The 22,413-nt window shown below is 38.9% G+C and overlaps 1 protein-coding gene across 1 annotated transcript in view; it reads left to right on the forward strand.

Moving 5' to 3' along the window:
* Positions 1-22,413, forward strand: part of nrg3b (neuregulin 3b) — a 127,484-nt gene that overhangs the window by 102,348 nt on the left and 2,723 nt on the right. The window contains exons 5-7 of the mRNA XM_008436698.1: positions 2,029-2,155; positions 10,871-10,980; positions 17,705-17,887. Coding sequence (XP_008434920.1) covers positions 2,029-2,155; positions 10,871-10,980; positions 17,705-17,887 — 420 coding nt within the window. The remainder of the gene's footprint in view (positions 1-2,028; positions 2,156-10,870; positions 10,981-17,704; positions 17,888-22,413) is intronic.

Raw genomic sequence — 22,413 nt, forward strand, 5'->3', positions numbered from 1 at the left:
TGGCAAAGAAAAAGAAATGGAAGTGTGCACTGATGCACTGGTCCTGTTATATTTCTATAGGAAACAACAAAGAATAAATAGAGTTAAAAAAGGCACTGTAGGTATGATAGTGGGATAGTGTAGCAAAATAATAAAAAATGCTGGTATATTCAGAAACACCGGGGGTATTTTCTATGGGAAAGAAAAGTGAGGCTAGTTCACATGGCTAATGACAGCTGTGGTTCTGTCTGTGGCCTTGTCCAGGAAACAAACATGGCTAAGCACAGATGCACTGGGCCAGAGCTGCTTCCTGTACCAGGGAGGAATACAGAGTACACAAAAACAAATGGCAGTGGTAGTTTTGCAAACATGCTTTGTCCAGGAAGTAAACAGTTTAATACAGACATACTGGGTCAAGTATATTTTGTATGGGGGAGAGACATTGAAAAGAGGATGATGTTTACGTCGTTACAACGGAGCATTAATCTATAACAGAGAAAATCCAACTTTAATTTGATTCTAAACTAAATGTGTAGTTAAAATTCAGCTAAAACACACTGAAGCAAAGCAAGTAAGATACATGACAGCTATTGAAAGTTAATACAAGTGAATCAGGTGAGACAAGAACAGCTGGAGCTTAAGCAAGACAAAAGTGAGACCTTAAATTGTTCCAATTATGACAATGAGTCAGGCTTTAGATTGCTCTCCAACTTAGTGCAGGCTGCAGTCTCACAGTAACTAACGCTCTATTCTCCAGGCTCATTGAAAACAGGCTGCACCTGTAATGTAATCCAATCAGTTGGGCATATTTGAAAAAGCAGCATTTTAAATAGATGACAAAAACACAGAGAGAAAAGAAAACGTACACTACATATCACAATGACAGGCATTAGTCTCATAGACAACTGTTGGTTAGTGTCAAAGTAAGAAATGCAGATGGATCAATTAGCACCTGTCCGAACAGGATTTTACCTTATATGTATCGCCACACTGTCACCTCTAGCTTTCCTCTGTATAGACATGATCCAGTGTCTGTTTTTGGCCTCGTTTCTTTTATTCTTTTAATAGAATAATATCATACAGCCATGTAATGGATGTTTCACGCTACACTTCCTTGATTAAATTTTTCCTTGAGCAACACATTTTCTCTCTTAAAGCTGTCCCCGCTTCCCCATCAAACCCTCCAGCTGCAGGTCTGGAAGGAAAAGCCAGAGTGACATATCTCGCTCGTGCTCACTTTGTAGCTTCGACCTTTGACGGCGCTCGCAGACATCCGGCTTTGAACGAATGTTGTCGTGTCTTGTTGTCGCAAAAGTCGTCAATTGTCAGAAGACTTCTTAATCAGTAAATGGCACGATTACACGATCTCAGCGTATTAAATAACATGCCACAGCAGGCGAGTGCCGCTTACCTTCTATTTACCCTTTTCTAGTGTCAGTTTAGGGCATTAAATTGCGTGCGGGGTGGTTAGGGCGAATAAATTAACATTGAAGCGTGCAATTCCAGTGAAAGGTTTTTGTAAATAAATGTGATCGCAGTGTCAGAATGTCATCAGATGTGGAAGTTATCCGCCTTTAGCGTCGGGGTCTTTTCACGATACCAGAATGCCTTATGCTGTTGCTGGTATTTTCTGGTTTTTGCTTTCAAATGCTAGTGCTGCAAAATGTATGATCAAATGTATGATAACTGTGTTTAACAAACACAGTTAAAGTTCACTGACGTACATGTCTAGGTTTCTAGACAACCCTGATTAACATTGTTGTATCAGGATTCTATCCTGAAATGATACACATATACAAATATATATTCAATAAATTAGAATATACAATCTTATCAGGTTTATCTGTTAATGCTTTTTTTAAAACTAACAGGTATTAACTAGACTACATTTACGGGCACAAACACACACAAACTGATAACATCTGAAAGGGATCAAATACTTTTTCCCAGCACTGTACGTCTTGATCCTGGTAATTTGCATATATCATCATTTTAATCATAATCTTGCAGTCATTTTTCTTGCTAACTCTGTTTTCTCCTCYTCTACAGAAGGCACCGGGAAAAACTCCAGGCTCACTTCTCCGACAGCCGCAGCTTGAGAGACTGCAGTGTCAACAGCCCTGGCCTCATGTCCAGCTCCACTCCCAGGACTCAATACAACCTTCATCTTCAAAACGTCAGTGTTTCAGCCACCATTGATTTTATTTGCAGTCACCCCCTTAATCATCATTATTGCCATTTCATCTTTGTATAAGCAGTGTTTGCGTACAAGGCAGAGTTCAGAGTGCCTGACAGGATGATCTATGATGTATATCCTAATAATCTCTCTGCTGACGGAAGCCTTTTGTTCAGACCTCAATCTAACATGGGATGAGAGGCAGCGGGGGTATAATAGTTTAAAGTAAATGCGCCGTGCATTATACAGGAAAAATCTGCCTGTCATGTTCCCAGTGACAGATTCCTGTGACAAACCGCGGATTGAAATTTATGATTATTGTTGGTTTGGAAAATCCCTGAATTTACAATGCGAGCGCGGTGATGCTGGGTAAGCCGGAAGGATTCAGCTGCAGACGACTCCACATTGTTGTTGCAAGTGTTTTGAATTTGCAGGAGAACTTGAATGGGAATGGAGGCTTTCTGTGAGATACAGTCCTCGGCTCTCTTCAAATCAAAAGGGAAAGCAATAAAAAAAAAAAAAGGTTGCAAAAATCTGTTGATGAGTAAATAAAATCAGAGCACTGAGGCTTTTTGGAGAGAGAAACAGCTTTAGTAAGATATGACCCAGTTTTCATGGAGAGAAAGGAAAAAGCAGTGCACCGTGTTGGCATCAGAGAAACCAGCAAGAGGACTGACCTCTGAAACACCAGGGGGGATGCACATGATAAAGCTTTATAGGAAGGTAATTGCACTCTAATGCACACTTGCAAAGGCGTCATCAAAAGAGCGCAATCACACACTGTAATGCTGCTGCAATTTGTTGAATTTCCCCTCATTTTTTAATACTGTTCATGACATTTTTTTCACAAATAAGATGCTTTTTTTTTTTGTCCGTAGTTACTTTAAAATTGGCTCTGTTATTTTCAGCTGCTGCACTGCTGATATGCCTTTTCACCACACTATTCGCCACRATATCTACCCCTAGATTAAGTAAAAGTGAAAATTCTCTATATTTTGCATCTAACCGTGTGCGGTTGATGGCACATTAGGTCACGACATTTAGTTTGATAATCAGCAGGCATGAATTAAATCAACCACAATTAAAAAAATTGAGCACATTTTAAAAAAAATCAAAGCGAACAGATAATTGTGTATAACAAAATCACTGTGGTTCAGTTGTTAATGCACATCTCATGATTAATAGTCAACTTTGACCCTATGCTACTTATTGCTTAATAGGAAAATAGCATTCTCAGATAACAGTAGTCAGCAACATTTTCATTCTAAAGAACTATTCTTGCCCTCTCTGCTGCAAAATAAATCATATCTAGTTGTAATTGTATAAATATTTGCTATGGAAAATGTTTTTCTGTGGATTTTAAAGAATTAACCAATTTTATTTCTATTATTATATTTTAGACTCAAGAAAAACATTGCACTGTTATTACAGAAGAATGAGGTCACTTCGGTAAATTCTTATATTTATGAAATGGGTAGCTGCTGAAAAACACAAATGATTTTTTTAAACCTTGTACTATTAGCGTCATATAGTTATACACATTATATGCATATACTGCTTAAAAACAACTTATAGATGAACCCATTTCTATGTAAATAAATGAGTTGAATTTATTTTTAAGTTTTTTTTTCCCCACACATCTTTAGCAGGAGTACTGATAAATGTGGCCAGCACTGTATTTGTTGCAAGGTAGTGCTCATCTGTAGTCAGCCCAAGCCTGTGCTGAGGCTTCTTAATAATTTAACAGTGTCTTGTGTCAACCACTAGAAGCTAACACCCTTCAAGTTAGCTCCTCCCACAGAACTGCAGCTGGCACAATCTGAAAGCTGCTTTTCCCAATGTTATTTGAAAATCTGAGCTAAGATTAGTTCACAGCAAAAAAGAAAAACAACAAGCGTGTATGTTTAAAATCACAAATATCCTTTATTACTAAACCTTGGTATATTACGCTAACAAATGTCAATAACAGGAATATAACAGGTACAGCAAAGGGAAATATCTGCATCCAGCCATAAAATACGGCCACTGCTGGACACTGGGAAAAAAGCCAGGAGAAGGGCAAAGTCAGAAATAAAACACAATAACAATGCAACAACACAGAAACAAAAAAGCTATTTTTGAACAGTGTGAAGGAAGCTTAAGGAGGGATGTGAAAGATCACCGGCTATAAGTACCCAGGAGGGGGCATGAGCTGAACAGAAGAAAAAAAGATTAGGAAGAGAAAGCCTTTTTTTTTTCCTCCACCGATTTGACACAGAGACCCCCAGACCACTGCTTCTCACCTCCCACTCCCACAGCTTGAAACCATCCAGGAAGAGAACGCGCTATGTGGGTGGCGCGGTCCTACCAGTTCCCTGTTTTTCTTTTAAGTTTGAACAGACAAACTGAAACAAATCTGCAAGGAAGAACATAGGAGGCTCAGACGCCACATCTGCTGCATAACTCAGCCTCAGAACACAATGGATGGTTTCTGATTTTTTATTTTATTTTTTTCTGTGTGTGCGCATTTTAAGCAGTTTCCTGGTGGATGAGACCAGCGAGGCAGAAACAAAGCTTTGGCTCTGCTGAGGCAGGTGCAGAGGAAAGACTAAAACCAAAGTCCATTTCGGTCATTGTCCTCTGTGATAAAATGATGCGCCGCTCCATTTTTCTTTTATGCCCCCAGAAATGTGTCGCTACATGAACTCAGGTGTTTTTGACAAAGATATTTTTTCCCTCAAGGTTTGTTGTGTAATAATCCCAAGCCTTTCAGCGCAATGCAGTACCTTGACATGACTTTGACATAATAATTACCAGGGCAGTGCTCCAAGTCTGGGATAGCATATGTTACTGGAACAAGACATACTTAGCTAAAACAGACATCTTCCCTTCTTTTGCAAGAGGCATTTTCTCCCAGCCCACCTAAACTGACTCCTAAACCTCATGGATTTGCTTAGATGAAAAAAATCATGTGGATTTATGTAAAATTTGTCAAAAGCTCAGTGATTTCTTTCCTGCTTTGATTGCTTTAATCAGTAGATTTGTTCAGTGATGAAACACTAAAAATGTGTTTCTGAATGTCTTATTCAATCAAGCGTACTTTACGACCAGAACAAAGAATCTTTCAATTTTAAAATTTGTCATTTCCGTTACTTTTCAACCAAAATTTCCATAGAACTTTTTGACAATTTGACAATTTTGTCCCTGTTAGAAACTGTTCTGAAGAAAAAAGCAGTAAGTGACCTCATTAGAAGAAACTAAAGGTATACTTTAAAGAAAATATAGAAGCATAGAGTTTAAAATCATAAGTCTTTAAACTAACACAAGTAAATAAATATGAATAATCTAAAACCTACAATTAATTATAAACAACTAATATAAAAATGTGTCAACCCCAGATATAAAACAAAATTTATAAGGATGTAAAATGAAGCTATTAAAGTATATCTAAAAGCAAACTCAAAGTGTAATAAGCTACCTTTATAATTATCTTCAGATGGGGTTAAATAACTGATCCTGACCACTAAACAGAATGTATTCAGTCTTTTTAAGCAGAGAGACAATATTTTCTGCACATCAGCCTCTGTTGCTGTTCTATGATGTCAGAGATGCTGTTTTATTTTCTACCTCTTACTTTTGCTTCAACATCTAACTTTTATGTTTGGAAGAGTGCTCTTTACATGAGTGTTATTGACACTGTGTACTTTTCAAATTAGATTATAATTTTTGAGTAATTAATATGGTTTTTCAGGTGGACCATACTTCAAGTCTTAAATATTAAATGTCAGGTGTTCTTGACACGGGTTGTCAAAATTATGCAAACTGACTGGAACCTGTTCAGGAAGATTATTTTACCAGAATGCTTTCTCGTATATTTCTTTAAGGGCTTTCAGGTGCATTAACTACCCCTTGAAATTAGACTGTCACACAAAAATGAATGTAATTTGCTGGGATTCAATGTGGCAGGTCACTGGTACTGCTGTACTCTTTCTGTATTTGGATGTTGGATTGAACGGGGCTCGGTGAGATGCTCACTGCAAGGTATTGTTTGGACTTCATGGTGCTAACTCTTCTCTAGCGTCCTCTAAAACTTTTGATTTCTTTGCAGTACACCTGTGTTTATACTGAGATGAAATTACAATCATTATTATCACTGTTATTGAAATAATTACACAAGTGCCAAATAAATAAGTGATTTGTCAAGGCAGATTGGTTGCATTTCATTTTGCAGTGGGGGCTGAAAATACAACTTTCTAGAGTTGTATTTGTAAAAGAGAAAATAGTAGAATTTTATATTTATATTACAATTATGCATTACTTTATCATATAAAATTCCAATAAGTTGTACTTATGTGTGTGGCTTTAACGTGACAAAATGTGAAAAAGTTTAAATATTGAAATATTTGGTATAAATATTTGTGTGCAGGCCACCTATTGCTTTTCCAAGGGAAAATTCTGATAAAACTTTGATTTTTCTCAGAAAATGTACTTTGCTGCAAAGAGAAAATTGTAAGAAGCTGATAATGAATGTTGACAATGGATGGTGCATCACCAAATAGTTCTCATCCCAAAGTACTTTAGAAGCAGGAGGGAAATTAATGGTAATATGTGTGTACACTTGGACACATTGTGCGTCAAATTTAAATCAACGCTTAGAGTGTTAGAGATATTTTCTGAAAATATAGCAGACCAATTGGATGCCTGCACTGAAACAAACAACAATCTAAGCTGGAAGGAAGAGACACTGTGTTCCAAACAGCTGGAAGCTAAAGAGGTGCTAACTATGCGTCTCAGGCTTCTTGTTAAAAAAATATGTTTTATGTTAGAGGAATCTTCCCGACCAGATAAAACTGTGTAAAATAATAGTGATCATTGTGGCCTTACTTTGGACAAGTCACTCTCAGGAGTGAGCATAAAACATTAATAGCTCATGGAGGTAGGCAAAGGTAAAAAACCCCAGAGYAGAGCTTGCTCTTCCAAAATTTGTAGAGATATACCTTTAGAATACTCAAACTTGTATGCGCTTCAGGGCAATGTTCTCTTACGTGAAGGAAAATTTAAAAATACTCTGGAGTTAGACTTTCAAAGATGTTGCATCCTTAAACGTATGAAGTGCCAGGGGAAACAAGTAATCAGTAGAATGGCTGCTTGCTTTCTGGGAAATTTAAAAGCAAAAAAAGTTCATGGGGCAGACTTTTTTTTTTGTCATCTTTTGGGAAAGTTGCATAAATTCCATTCAAATAAATGTAAATATTTTTGCAGCATGACATCACGCTAAAAAAGTTATGGRTGCATTTATTTAGTCTGGTAGGAACATACTGATTTCAACAAAATCATTATTAAAAAGCCAGATTTTTCTACTTCCCCAGTAATACTTTGTTCAACCTCCTGCTCYCAGTAGGGCAGSAGTTTCAGAAGGTTGCAGCATACAGGAGATCTTTCACTATTCCTGTTTGCACAATCTCTACAGACTGTGCAAAGTCCTGGGTGTTTTCTTCTGCTCTCTTCAACTCACCACAAAGGTTTTCTACACCACCTTCTCTTCAACTCACCACAAAGGTTTTCTACACCACCTAGCCCTGGAAACTGAGATGGTCGTGGAGGATTTTAATTCTCAAGTACAATTACTGTGTTGAGCCGACCACATTTAATGAGTCGTCGCCATTTTTAATTTTTTTTTTAAAGGAAAGAGTTATTTATTTTCACTTTACTTCTAATTTACTGGATATTTATTCAAATTAAATACAATTTGAACACAAAAATACTTGATTAATCCCAGAGAGGAAAGTTAAATATAGTAACTGATATTACACAGTTTTCTTCAAAGAGTTGTTGTAGATGCTGATGGCTGAGGAGAGGAAGGATCTCCTCTAGCAGTCAGTATAACGGCAATTTAGAAAARGTCTCTGACAGAAGTCACTGTTGTTTAAYAAATAGTTCTTAACATTTGAATATTCAGGTTCTGGAACATTTTAACCAGTTAATGTAACCTACAATGGTTACATTGGTGGAATGGTGAAGAAAGGAAATGTGGCATAGTTTATCATTCCTTGTTAACCAGAGAAAAAGCTATGCATGACCGACAACCATCTCTCTGTTTTACAATAAATGGTCCAAAAACAAGAAAATGTCCAATGAACTTCAGTTGTGTGAATGCAAATGTCTTGTTAATGTCAGATGTCAGTCTGGTTTAAGACAACAGGACGGCAGCAGCAGCAGCTCAAACACCAACTTATCAGAACCGATATGTGCAGGACTCCAAACCTACAGCATTTTAACCTTGAAGTGGATGATGAAAACAGGGAACTGAGATTAAATGGACTATAACACATTGGAAAAATGTTGTATATATATTCAGACAGTAGAGTCAGAATTATATAGGGGTAAAAACAATTTAAAAACATCAACATTCTGCATCTTGACTTCAGGCTGGTAGGATAGGTGGTGTAATGATGTGCGAAACATTTTCTTAGCACATTTCAACCATGTCCCTCTCTTTATGACCCATCGTCTGATAGCTACTCCTATCAGGAAGATGCACCTTTTCACACAGTTTCTGAATTCTGAAAGCAAAAGAGGGTCAAGCAATGTTACCCACCAGTGTGGGTTCTGATTATTGCTCAAATGATTGAAAACAATAACGTCCTTGATGGGGTYTGCATGATTGGACGCAGCTTGAATAATGTGGCCAACTTTAAGCCCATKTACATGTCAGGTTCCATCTCTAAAATAACTGATTAACATTTTGATGAGAGCCAAAACTGTGTTTTCCATCAGCATTAGTCACATCCTTGCAGGAACAGCRGRCATACGGTCGATGTCRGCCATATAGTATYTTGTGTTGGTTTATTCTCCGGATACAGTGACTGACCTTGTTAAGGATTGGACAAATATTCCATCATGCACAGTTCAGGACCTGAAATTTGATATTAATCCACGAAAGATTACGGCTGCTCTGAATGCATAGCTTCGTCCACTTGTTGGTATTTCGGTGACAGTCCCCATATTGATGGATTTTACTGTTACTCTCTCGTGGGCTCTGGCGTTTTCTGTTTGTCTCACCCTTCAAAAGAATCCACAATGCGCTGTTTATTGAATGTTTTCACAAGTGGCATAGAAAAAGACAAAAAGCCAGATAGGAGGGAACAAGCGAAATGGGTTGCGGCGTGCAGGTCTGCCATTGTTTGCCACAAGCTATTTATTTTATCCCCTGACATAGATATCATCCTGCAGGAAACTTTGCCGAGGCAATTGTCTCAGAAAGTGAAGCATTCTCCACCCGCAGGGCATATGAGAGGGTGGTCGAAATTATGCTATTTTGCTGCACAACTGGTGAGCAGCGGTAACAGCTCCCTGTGGGAGTTGGTGTAAGGGGAGGAAAGAGGGGCCTTATCAGGAGCAGGAGCCCCCCGAACCATCTCTTAAGTCACATGCAACCACTTTAATGGCACACGGTCGGACAGAGAGAAAGACGGGGCAGCTCAGGATGTACTGTAATGAGAATAACAGAATTATCTAAAGACTTTACAAAGGGGTTTTTGGGGCATCCGTGACTGCCGTGCTTGAGCTGTGACTGTGGCCTGTTGTAAGATAATGGTGTTAATTCTGATAAGAATAAAGGTTGAGAATTAAAGGAGGGAATTTCTAAGAAAGCTATTAATGTAATCTCATGTTGGATTAATTCTTGAGAGTAGCAGAAGTGCTGCGAGGGCCAGCGGGAAGTTTATGCTTGCATTGCCGCCCCACTCCTCTTAATCAGCAGTTCAAAATGTAATTAAAGACACTGCCTGACTGAGTCGGGAAACATCAGCAAGAGAACATTCTCCACCTGACTAGACTTTAGTTAAGCCGCACATACAAATAATTAAGTGTTTAAAAGCCATTTTGTGTCACCAAATTTGGTATTTGAAGCTTCTGTGTATTTTTAGGTTTGTATTTCTGTCTGTATTTACTATGTTTTGTTAGTAATTATTTCCTGTATTCCACAACTGAAGGAGTCCCGTCCCTCAGTGTCTGAGCTCCATGCGCTTTCTCATCTGCTCATTAACTCACCAGTCTAAAATAGTTGTTGGTTTTCTCCGTCAGGGTCTAATCCTTTGTTGTTGCTACCAGCTTGTTTTTTTTTTTTAAATCTCTCTGAGTGTATCTACTATTAAAATCAGTTCTCCATGTGCGTCTCTCATCCTTGTCTTTGTAAGTCCTGAACAACACTGACTCATTGTGTTATTTTCAATCTGCTAATAAGTAATTAAGATTTTTTTTGTCTTTAAAATGCAGAGATTTACACATTTCCTAAGCAGTAGTGTTGCATTTAAAGTGACCTTTCTGTGTGTAAGACACTTTGTATCTAATTGGGAAGGATGGTTAGGGTCGTTGTTCATTTGGAAGTCCCACTTGCAAGTCAGCCTTAATTTCATGGTTGATGTCTGTGAATGTTGCTTTAATACTTCGATATAACKTTCTGCCCTCACCTCATAATGCCATCTGCTTGGTCAAGTGCACAAGTCCCTACCCCCAAAAAACAGCCCTCCATTCTTCACAGTAAAGATGGCGTGTCCAGACCTGCAAGGTTCCCCATTTCATTTCAAATGTAGTCTAATCATATGACAGGACACGTCTTGAGAATCACGTGTGTGGGGAAGTGTGCTTTTTGTTAACATGGTGTATGCAAATATCTGGTTTCAACTGTTCTGTTTTGTCTTTTACCATTTTTTGTTTGTTTCTTTGTCCCTGCAGGGCTGCGGCTCTCACGGATCGTCTCTTAAGGGCAGCAGCGTGGCACCAGGCTCTTCCACAGTCACCCCACCTATTCTGAGCAAAGCGCTGTCGAAAGGGAAATGCTTCAGGTGAAAATATGACATACTCTTATTGCCTGCCCCGTTTCATATCTTTCTCAGTCCGTATCGAAATATAAGAGGCAGCCAAGTGAGAACTTTAATCAACCCGGCAATATGATATAATAAATGGGCTTCCAAATAACAAACAGATCATTTGTTAAAGGAGAAACATCTTAGAAGGATTTATGAAGATTATAAATGGGAGCAACTGTGGTGGTTTATTTCTCAGATGCATTGCCAGCTAGATGAGTAGGTTTTTTTATAGGAGAGTTCATTGGTTTAGATAGTTTGATTATATAAATAGTRGAGTATGCAATCATGCTTATAAAGATGCTACTTTATAGATTTTACTTTTAAATATTCTTGGAAGATTCTTTATATTGCTTATTGGAATTTTATGCGAACAGCACAAAGTACTGCAGAAGTGAAATGAAAATGTTTAATTTSCTGAAGTCAACATTTCAGAGAACCACTTCTCTCCATGATTAGGGCTACAAGTMTGTCAGGTTACGTCTCTACCGTTTTACTATTTAACAAAATGACTAGAGGTCATTCAGGCTGAATAAAGACAATATGTGAAAATCAAGTTTCAGGTCTTCAGTTTAATTCAGATTTTGACTTTTAACTCTCACACAGGATTTCTGCAAGATCTGAAAAATGTCCAAAAAGTCTTAAGTACAACCGTTTTAAATCTAGGCATCTCAAGTCTGCTCATATCTTTTATGTTGTAGTTTTTCCTGATGCAGGGAAGCAACAAGCCCCGTGGAAAGGATATTCAGTTTTTCCCACAACTTAAAACTCAAAAGATAAATACAGGTCATACTTTTTAGGGTTTTTAAAATTGAAGACCATGTATTATCTTATTCCTCTTCACATGAATGCACTACTTATCACATTCAATTCTAATAAAACACACTGTAGTTTGTGGCTGCAACTTGACAAAATGTGAAAAGGACCATCAATACTTTCATCCTCGGGGACGAGCAAACATATGGASTTCTAAACAGTGAATGACCCAAAATTCATATATCTATTGGAGGGAGATTAAACAAATTGACAACATTTTTGCTACAAGCAAAATCTCTGYGTCGGCTTTGCTTTGTGATCACAGCAGACAGAATCAGATGCCGCCGTTTAAAATCCTCAGGGGAGCCCAGGAATGCGGGTGTGCGGCGTGCTGCAATAGCCCCGTCTGTAATGTTCACAGACAAGTTAGACTTCCTTTGATGATATGGGCACACTTCGAGAGCTTAAATGCATTTAGAATCACAAGTCTTAAAGCTGTTTATTTGTTTTTTTTTTGTTTTTTTTCTATGACAGAAAAATCTATGGTAAATATCTACCTGGAACAGGTAACCCTTTTGGAGTTGTGTTGGTATAATCACATGTGATAGCGGTCATGTTATGCCTTCCACTCGTTTATATAAAGCATCATTACTTCGGGGCTTTTCAGTGTTTTTAGCTGAGGCCACTGTGGAGAAGCCACAGTGATGAAAGGAAGCAGTGTCTGGAGGGGGGGAGGAGGATGCGCAAGTCAAAGATTGTGTGTCCAGACAGTGAGAGTTTTTACAGGTCTGCTAGACAATGGTGACAAAGCTCACTGTGGAGCAGTTGTGCTGTGTTTTAATGGACCAGCGGCATGTCACAGAGGAAAGTTTTTTTCTTTTTTTTCCCCCTCTCTTTCTGAAAGGTCGTTATGTGTTGCTGCAGGGACACTGCCAACACCTTCCGGCTTTTTCCCCTTCAGTGTGGTACTATGGAGGTGTCTCATGAAGGGCAGCTGACAGTCAATCATCTGTTCGGACGGTTCTCTGAGCCTGTGGAGGCAAGGGAGAACTAGACTGTGATGGATGATGTTGAAATGCTTTCAGCTATTGACCTGAAAAACTGGACCACATTGTGAGCTATCAGGAGAAACGCGCCATAAAAACATGTCAATATGGCCCCCCATCTATAATACGGCAAATGTTTACCTGTGTGTCAGAGGCTTATCACTGGGCACGGGCGTGTGCAGGTTGACTCGCTTGTTTGAAAGCACGCTGCATCTGTTGAGCTGGGACTTGGCCTCGGCAATTTAGATATCACTAAAAAACACCTGTGGCCTCCTCTCTGACCACGACGAATCAGCAATCACGGAAAGGGAGCTCCACGAGGAAACACAAGCAAGGGCGCTCGATTTGTGGCCGCAACGCTGTACGCTCTAAATTATCATAAAGTACGCTGATTTAGCTTGGCATTAAAACATCTTTACAGTAAGCCATATCCATATGGCATAAGCTTTAACAGATGGCATGCTGTAGAATTCTACAAGCCAGGAGAATCCGACAGAGGCTTCAGTCGAACAAGGAATGGATGGCACCCTGTAACACGCTTAGATTTTCAGGAGACAGCTCTGGCTTGGAAGTAAACGGACAATAATAAGACAGCTGCAGGTATGCTGCACATTCCTGCACCCAACCCCCGAAAAAAAAGTCTCTGCCAAAGCAGGATATTTATCATAGTAGAGATTAAATTTTTCAGAATGCTGCAGCATTTATCTGAAGCATGCATCATAACAGTGCGTTATATCGAACCATCATAGTACAGATATCAAAACCCAGAGCATTCAGTAAGATGAAGAATACGTAAGTCAAACTTTGTCAGTTAAGCAATTACCTGAAGCACTGCTCTCCAAAGAAATGCCGGAGTTGTTGGCTGAAGGCCCACCTGATTGTTTTTTTTTTTTCTTTTTGTATTGTAAGATTGTATGTCACTACAGACGTTCATTCATGGTAAACTAATATTAAAGTGAGAAGACTTTCAGCACATGACCCTGGAGCAAGACTCTGGCAGTCTACGCACACGGTGTGCCTCATCTTACTGTCGAGCTACGCAGGACCTCACACCTGCTTGTTCTATGTCAGCGTCAATTTACCAACAAATCAATATGAAAAGTGAAACTTCATACATTTTAAATGATGTGTGAGAGTCACAAAATAACGCTTCTAAAACAAAGCTTGAGAATTCAGACACTCAACAATAATACCTTTTTCTCCGTCTTCACCTTTATGCCTGGATGGTCTGATCATCTGTTATGGCCACACCTTCACTGAAGAAGTGAAAGCTCACCGAGTTGTGAGCAGATTTTTGCTCGACGCAGTGACAAACCACTTTAAGGTGTTTACAAGCTGTTGAAACGGCGTTTTGAGTGACATTAGACCATTACAGCATTGGATTTGAAAGGGCTTCTAAATGTTAGACCAACACCCTAATTTTCAAGCCAGCCATCCATCTATTGTCTATACCTGCCTGCCCTTGCAGGGTTGGGGCAGGCAGGTATAGACACACGTCTTCACCTAAGGACTTTTTTTTTATGGAGATCCGATAACCTGACAGTCGTGTGTTTGGCATGTTGGAGAAAGCTGGAGAGCCCACCTATGCGCTGGGATTCAACCCTAGGACCTTATTGGTGCACAGAAACCAACTGTGACAACATGCAGCCAATTTTCAAGGCAATACTATATTAAAAAATACAATTTTCCAGTGGTATTATTTTAAATCAACATTTTTGCACAACTCGCATCGTTTCCTTGTCCTCAAAATTTCATGCAGTGTCTCACAAGAAGACAAGAAGTTTGCTGTGGTGGAACTGCAAAGAAACCCGAAGTGTTATCATGACTGAATTATTAGAAAACTGTGGAAAGTAGGCTAATCAATTCCTTAAATCAGCCATCGAGCTTGAGTTTCTCCACATACTGAGAAGAAAACCTAGTGAACATCAGGAGTGCTATTCTGTGTGGGTGTTTCCTGCTGGTTTTGTGGAGATCGGTGTTTTTCCCTGTTTATGTGTCTCACCGTTTCAAGCTCAGTTCAGGTCGTTTGTCACACGCTGCTCCCCCTCAGTCTGTCGCTCCTCTCTGCTCTTCTTCAATAAGCAGAGTAAATGCATAAACAGTGAGAGGAACTGGTTAATTTACGGGCAGCCGTTCTCTCGCAGCAAAGCTTCTTCGGAGTAAGTGAGCTTTTGATTAAATGTAGAGACGGGCAGCTCTCGGTCTGTTTCAGACGTCTATGTTTTCAGGATTTTATCCACCAGGAATATTTCTAATAAAGCACTTTTTTATTTTTTCGCCTTGCTTTCAGTTCATTCTAATTAGAAAATAAGCTTGCAGATAGTTAACAATTCCCCATGATTCCACATTATTTACGTCGGTTACCAGAAACGTTTGATAGAAATATATGACTCTGATATTTGCTCATTGTTCCAAAACCACAAACATCATGAAAATGTCCATATGTCGGCTGTTGTGTTGGACCTGCACTGAGCAAAAAGAGACACATTAACTTAAAAAGAGGTACACTGTAGTACACTGTAAAAGTTCTTATACCACTTAATCGTTTACATCTAATATTCTGCTACACCAAAAAGAAAGTATTTTATTAGCACTTTAAAACCTTTATAAATTTTTATAAAAATTTATAAAGGTGTGCAGTTTTATCAAGTCTTATTTTTTGACACCCCTATTTATATATATAAACAAAATGCAATAAAGTCACCTAAGAGTATACAGTGCCCCCCTCTCTATAGATACATTTGATCTGTGACGACTTCAGCGTTTTTGAACTTTAGTGAACAAACGGGAAACATGAAGACCAGTGAACATTCGCATTCCGGCTGATTTTTTTTCTCTTGAACATCAAGTAGCAGTGCAGATCAAAGCACATACATGTGTTAGAGTGACCCAGTCAAAGTAAATCGTGTTATGGATTTGAGGTAAGATTTGAAACGTGGTCTTCACTCGTATCTTCCCTTCAATCTGAGTTTGAGTTTTGGCCAAAATTTGCAGTCCTTTGATAAATGCTGGTAAAAATGTTTTGTCTATTTTTCAACTGAGCTCTGCTTGGTCATGTAAATCCCTTTCTATTGGAAATTGTAAGATTTCAATGTAAAGCGGATTTTAATTTAAACACAAAATAACTCCAAAATGTTGTTTTAGGCTCGCCTATTTTCCATGCTGCTTCTAACCCAGTTATTTAATTTTAAAATCATTATATTAGCAGCAGTAAGATGTGGTTTAGCAGGAATCCTTACATTTCCAAATCTAACTCTAAAATTAACTTAGGTTGAATGTTGTGGTCCTGCATACAAAAGACACAGTTTGTTCCTATAAGATGTGTCCACACTCGCATATTACAAATACAATACACATTGTAAAACTGTGTAGGATATTTTTAATTTACCTTGACATTTTTTTTTTTTTTTACTGCTACAGGGGACTAAGAGATGTGTTTTGAACTAGGCCACCTACTGTGCTCTGAAAAAATTAAAAGAACTTGCCTAGAAAAAAAAGAACGTGGCTTCCATCATTTGACAGCACCGGGAGATCTGTGTCTCAACATCCCAGAATATAGCAGCACAGTTCACTGAAAGAGAAGGTTTACATTTATCCCTCATGTCTTTCTGTTATGCTGTTCAGTGTGTGCTTTCGGCTGAGTGAATGAAAATTGGGGTTTGTTAGTCAGACAGTATAGAGGCAATCCACAACAGAGTATTTAGTGTAATGAATTTAATCCAAATTAATTTTACTTGAATTATTGGCTGAAGACAAAACAAAATCTCAGATTGACAATAGTAAAATGGTTGCCCAATGCACATTAGCATAAATACATTTGATCAGAAATCATCTTCAGAAAAATGCTTTATGTCCTAGTAGTTTGTAGTTTACAGTCCTGCTCAGGCGCACAGTATGGGACTGATTGTCTTTGGTAGACTTTTTATACAAAACAAAAAAAATATGGAATTCACTATTAACACTATTAAAACAGTGGCATGAAAAGCTTTAAGGCAGCAGATTAAATAGGCCATGACAAATATAAAGAGACAAATGAATGCAACCTGAATACAGAGGACCAAACAAATGGAACCCACTTCATGCTCCTTGTGTGTGCATGTGGTGGTTTAAATGCACCTGCTTCTGTGTTTACATGTTGTCTGAGTGTGTTCTTGTGCATGTTTGTATATCTGAATGCATTTGGCGCAGGGACTGGCTTCTGTCAAGATTAGACCAGTTTCACTCCATCAAGCCGCAGGAAGAAAAGATTAACCTGAACTTTCAACACGACMGAGCTGCCACTGACGAGGATTTCTTTTTATTTCTGCGCATACATAAAACGCCTGCCGTATGAAGGCGCACGTCTAAGCGGCATGCGGGCTTTGTGTATCTCATTAATTACAGTTTAATGCATCAGCAGCTAGCAGCGACTAATTCAAATGGAAGGTGTGTTTATCTTAATTATTTTTGGTAATGCAGAAACAAATATTTACAGCTTTATGTAGAAGGAGAAATAAATACAGTTACATGTCGAGAATCATTCAACAATAATTGATTTTGAACTTAAAAGTTTCAACCATGAGTTATTTCTTTCAATGAAATGTATAAATTTGTGATTATTTCATATTTATAGATGCTTTAATGCACATACTTTTTTGATCTGACGTGACAGAAATGCAGCATACTTCACTTCAACCAAGACAGATCAATAATAATAATAACATTTCATTTGTAAAACACTTTTAAAGACATTCAGAGACACTGTGGAGTAATAAAGATTAAAAGCAACAATGTCAACAGCGATCAATAAAGGGAATTTTAGACATTAAAAGCAATCAAGACATAAACATGACATTGCAAAAGTAGTTTTAGCTTGTGATTTTAAAAAGCCATTTTTTTTTTCTTTTGCCTTCTGGTTGCAGGAGTAGTTCCCTTTCACTCAGCCCAGCCCAGCAGCGAAGAGAGGTCAACCACTTCAGGACCCCACCCATTTCCAGAGGGAAGCACAAAATATCCACAAGCCTAATCGACGGCACCAGAGTGACCGGGCATGTCTACAAACACCTGCAGGAGGACGAGTCAACAGACATGGAGCCCATAAGAAGGTATTTCTCTCCTTTTTGTTAGTTTCATCATTCTTGTTTGATCGTGAAGGAGAAAATTCCCTCTGCCCGTCTTCAGACCGGGGCCACATAATCGGTTCAGTGGCACAGACCTCTGGACTAAGTGAGGTTAAGCTGTTGTGGCGGAGAGAGGACTTTGGGAGAAATTAGTCTGCAACTGTAATAGTCGGTTCAAATCTAGAGACTATCCTCAGAAAGCCGATCCAAAGAGATAAATGAATATGCCGTGCCCTCATTCAGCTCAGTCTGCCGTTATTAATTTGGAGAAAACACTTGATTCCAAATCCTCAGCCACATCGCGGTGCTGAGGAAGATATGAGCCGAACTCTAATCCGTCTTACAGATGCCACTGGGCGGCTCGCATACGAGCCGAGTTGTTTTATCTGACTTCTTAAAACAGCATAACAAAACTAATTACCATATCATGCACAGATTCAGATTCGTTTCAAACTGTGCACAGTGGCTCTTGGTTTGCATCTCATTGAAATTCTTTATTTTCAATTGTTTTTTTTCTTCTAAGTAGAAAAATTAGACAACTGTTGAACAGAACCGACGCTGAATTGTATTACAGTCCTTTCAAAAAAGAGTCGTAACCCTTGAATTTTTGCACATTTAGTTGTAGTTGACTTTGAACCTGTCTGTTTGAAGTGCCATTAGACAACATGTCTTATGAATGAGCGCTATGTAAATAAACTGAGTTGAACTGTAATTCATGATTACACTTTCCTGCAAGTCTGTTGGGGCAGAGCTTTACCCTCTGCCAGATTTGCACATCTAGACACTGAATATTCAAAAAATTCAAATTTCAAGTTTGCACCAGATTCTCAATTGTACTTAGATCTGGACTTTGATGGGACTATTTTAAAACATGACAAATCTTTGATCTAAACTCTTCCATCATAGCTGCAGACATGCAGTATGATGAGGGTCATTGGCCTCACATCCCAGTCTGACCCGTGTTTAACTCAACTCCAGCTTTCATGTCCTTCCTGAAGAAGATCCCATCGTAACGCTGCCACTAAGATGTTTCACATTGAGGATCTTGGTTAGGATGATGTGAGGTGAAGGTCTTTGATTAATCACAGGATTTTGAATGTATATAAAATGCTGATGTAAAAATGTTACATTTTAGCCTCATCTGACCAGAGCACCTTACTTTGTCCCCCAATTGACTTGTGGCAAACTGCTAATTGTTTTTCACTCTCAAAAATTGCTTTCCTTTTGCCACCCTCCATAAAGGCTAGACTCATGGAGCGTCCCACTAATAGTGGTCTTCTAAACAGATTCTCCCTGCAGAGTGGTGGATTTCTACGGCTCCTGCAGGCTTATGGGTCTCTTGGCTCATTCTTTGATTGATGCTCTCCTTATTTAGCCTGTCAGCTTATGTGGAAAACCATGTCTTGGTAGTTTTGGAGCTGGATGTTTTGTGATTAAGCTGGATTAGACAGTTATCTGAGAGATGGGCACAGATTGGGATATTATTTTATAACTTCCAGAAAGAAGTACTCATAATCAGCTTTATTGGCCAACTTTGTGCACGCAACAAAAAACATCAACAAATTTTGTTTTAGAGGATATGTCCGTGTATACCGCATAATTACACACAAAGAAGACAAGGTTGAACTGAAGAGATGCACAGTGTTCATTCCCAGCAGAGTATCTGTGCACTATGAGTCTTAAGTGTTCATCAGGTTCGGGTGAGGAATTGTGTCAGTGGTGGCTGGTTTTTGGAAATGAAGGTGAAGACCTTGAAGACAAAACAGTTTGTGTCCAGGGTGTGTGGGTGTGTCTGCAGACATGTTAGCCTAAAGGCTCCAACATACTCTGGCGAACTTCACTTGGCGCAGCTCCGTGTTCTCAAGGCAAACTCAAAGCAGGGATGCATACAGTACAAAGGTAAATTAAGGCCGCGTATCTGTTCTCGGAGTCGGTCAGTAAGCTGGTGGGTCACATTGAACTGTGTTGTATGCGACACCACAATAGTACAATAGTAATAAAGTTGAGAGTTGGTGCCATCCTGTGGATGTAATTGAATCAAATTTCGAAGATCGTCTCATGGCTAAGATTAGAAAATTGAAGAATTTGAATGTTAAATCACTGAGGGAATATATGGACTTTCAGAGGACAAAAAAAACAAATAGTCACGGATGAGGCAGTGCTGCGACCTAAATGGAGCTGTGGGAAAATGAAAGAATTTGCCACAATGTAGGAAATCATCACTGTTTTTCTACGGGACATAAAATGTCAAAACTAATGCTGGTAATGAGAAAAAACAGGAAAAAGTACGAGGGATGCGACTACTTTGTGAGACATCTTGGATCTTCCCTGTGCTTATCAGAATTATGAGGCAGGGCGGCCAGTTGACCTGTTTTGATGCGCATTATCAGAGATTGGAGCCGTTTCAGGTTGGATTAAAAACAAAGCAAGCTTTTGGCAGAGTCCCCTCACATCAGTTAGCTATCTGGAGACTTAAACAAGTTTCAAAAGTGGAGTCTGATCATCTTCCTAACTGGCACGCATTCAAAGGAGTCAAATCTCTGACACGTTTGTTATCAAAGAGGCAATATTTGCCCAGTGTGCTCAAGGAGAAGAAGGGATTTTATTAATGCAAACAAAGCTGTTCAGAATGATTGTTGCGCAGCAGCTCCCAAACCTGCAAAAATATCGATTTCCTTCTAGTCGTTGAGGTGCACACTTTCCAAAGTATATTTCTGTGTACCGTCAGGCACCATCTTTTCTTTAACAGTCAATCTGAGAAGGTGTAATTGTTCCAGCTTTTATTTACAGAGGCAGCGAAGAGCACGAGTAGGTGCAAATAACAGTCCTGGTTAGCATACAGCTCAAAATACAAAACAACAAAACCTGAGAAAGGCCTAATTTACTGTCGTTGAGCGAAGCTGGAGCAATGACACTGTTAACAGATCCGTCTGTCATTAAAACAGCGGTGTCTCCCCCGAGTATTCCCCACACTTAAAAGAGCACAGCGATGTTCCTATTAGCGAGCCATCCTGACTGAGCGTTTCAGCAACTTGTAAGATACTGCGCAAAGCTGCCAAACTCTTTATGTGACCTATTTCCATAATTTACATTTTTAAACAAAGCTCCGTGGAGCCTGCCAGGCGGCTTGTGTTGGGGGAGAGATCCTCCAGGAGTCGTTTCCCCCTCTAAACAGACACTCGGAGATGTGCACACACTCTTCCCCTGAATAACAAACTAATAAAGAAATTAATGAGGAATATTTCTGCTTGTTTTTTTTTTTTAAATCACAAAGGAAAAATCTGTTAGCGGTAGGCAATTAACTCTTACACACATTTTCCAAACGGTTTGAAAAAAAAAAAAAAAGCTGAAGTAAGAAGACTTATCCTCTTTGGGACGTGACGACATTTGTACAATTATCCAACTTGGATATCATTATGCACTGATGAATCTATTCCAGGTTAATTTTCTCAGATGCAGCTGACCCAGATATTTAAGCGCAGTGGACTCTATTAATAAAACACACATTTATTTTTATTTTTTATCTTAATATCTKCCGTTAAATCCATTAAAACATTTCTTGTTTTAGATGAATTCAGATCACCAGAATTGTTTCTGTTTGCTAAATGCTAGAGTAACGGGAGAGATTTTGTTTACTTACTTTTTGCTTAATGAAATTCAAAGGTTCACATACATTTCCTTCATATTCTGTAGAATTACCTTTTAAATTGTTTGACCTTATTGGTCAAACATTTCGGGTATCCTACTATAAAATGCTCACAAATATTTGTAGGACTTTTTTCCTCCTTACTGCACAGTGTTTACATATTTTCTGCAGAACTGAGGACACAGATTTGCAGTGACCACTCCAAAATATGGACGTTGTTGTCTTTAAGCCAGTTTTAACTCATGTGCTTTTGGTTTTTGCTCATTTGTAACACCCAATTGTGCTCAAGCTTTATTTTCCTCACTGCTTCAGCAGTGGCTTCTTTATTGCTGAATTGGTGCAGTACTTTAATTTTAATAAAGAGACCAACATTTATAGCCGTAAATCTTTCTGATATTTTGACCTAATTTTTAAAATGTTTTTCCATGCTGCCTCAGAGGGAAGAAGTACGTCAGATATGGCTCCTTAAAATTCATTCACCATTGAATATTGTGCATTAGCCCATCAGAAGCTTGTCATCATTAACTGGGATTTTCCAAATTGTCTAAAGGCATAGAAATCTTAGTCTGCGTAAACATTCTTTTCTTGGAGAAAGTTATGAAAAGATGATCTTATTAGCTTTGCAGTAATAAATCTTTTTGTACCTTTGATCCAAACATCGGGTTTGCCTCCTTTTGGCTTAAAAATGACCTATTTCTCAACTTACGAGCCACACATCAGCAAGCTCACCGGCCCCTTCCCCCCCACACCTCTCCTCCTCAGCCTCCTCATCTCCCATGTTGCCATGGATACACCCTCTCATTTCTGGAAATGAGAAACGGGAGGCGGAAAGGAGAATGAGCGAGGGGGGTTGGGGGACGGGGGG

Source organism: Poecilia reticulata, linkage group LG19, assembly GCF_000633615.1.
Source record: "Poecilia reticulata strain Guanapo linkage group LG19, Guppy_female_1.0+MT, whole genome shotgun sequence".
NCBI classification, from domain to species: Eukaryota; Metazoa; Chordata; class Actinopteri; order Cyprinodontiformes; family Poeciliidae; genus Poecilia; species Poecilia reticulata.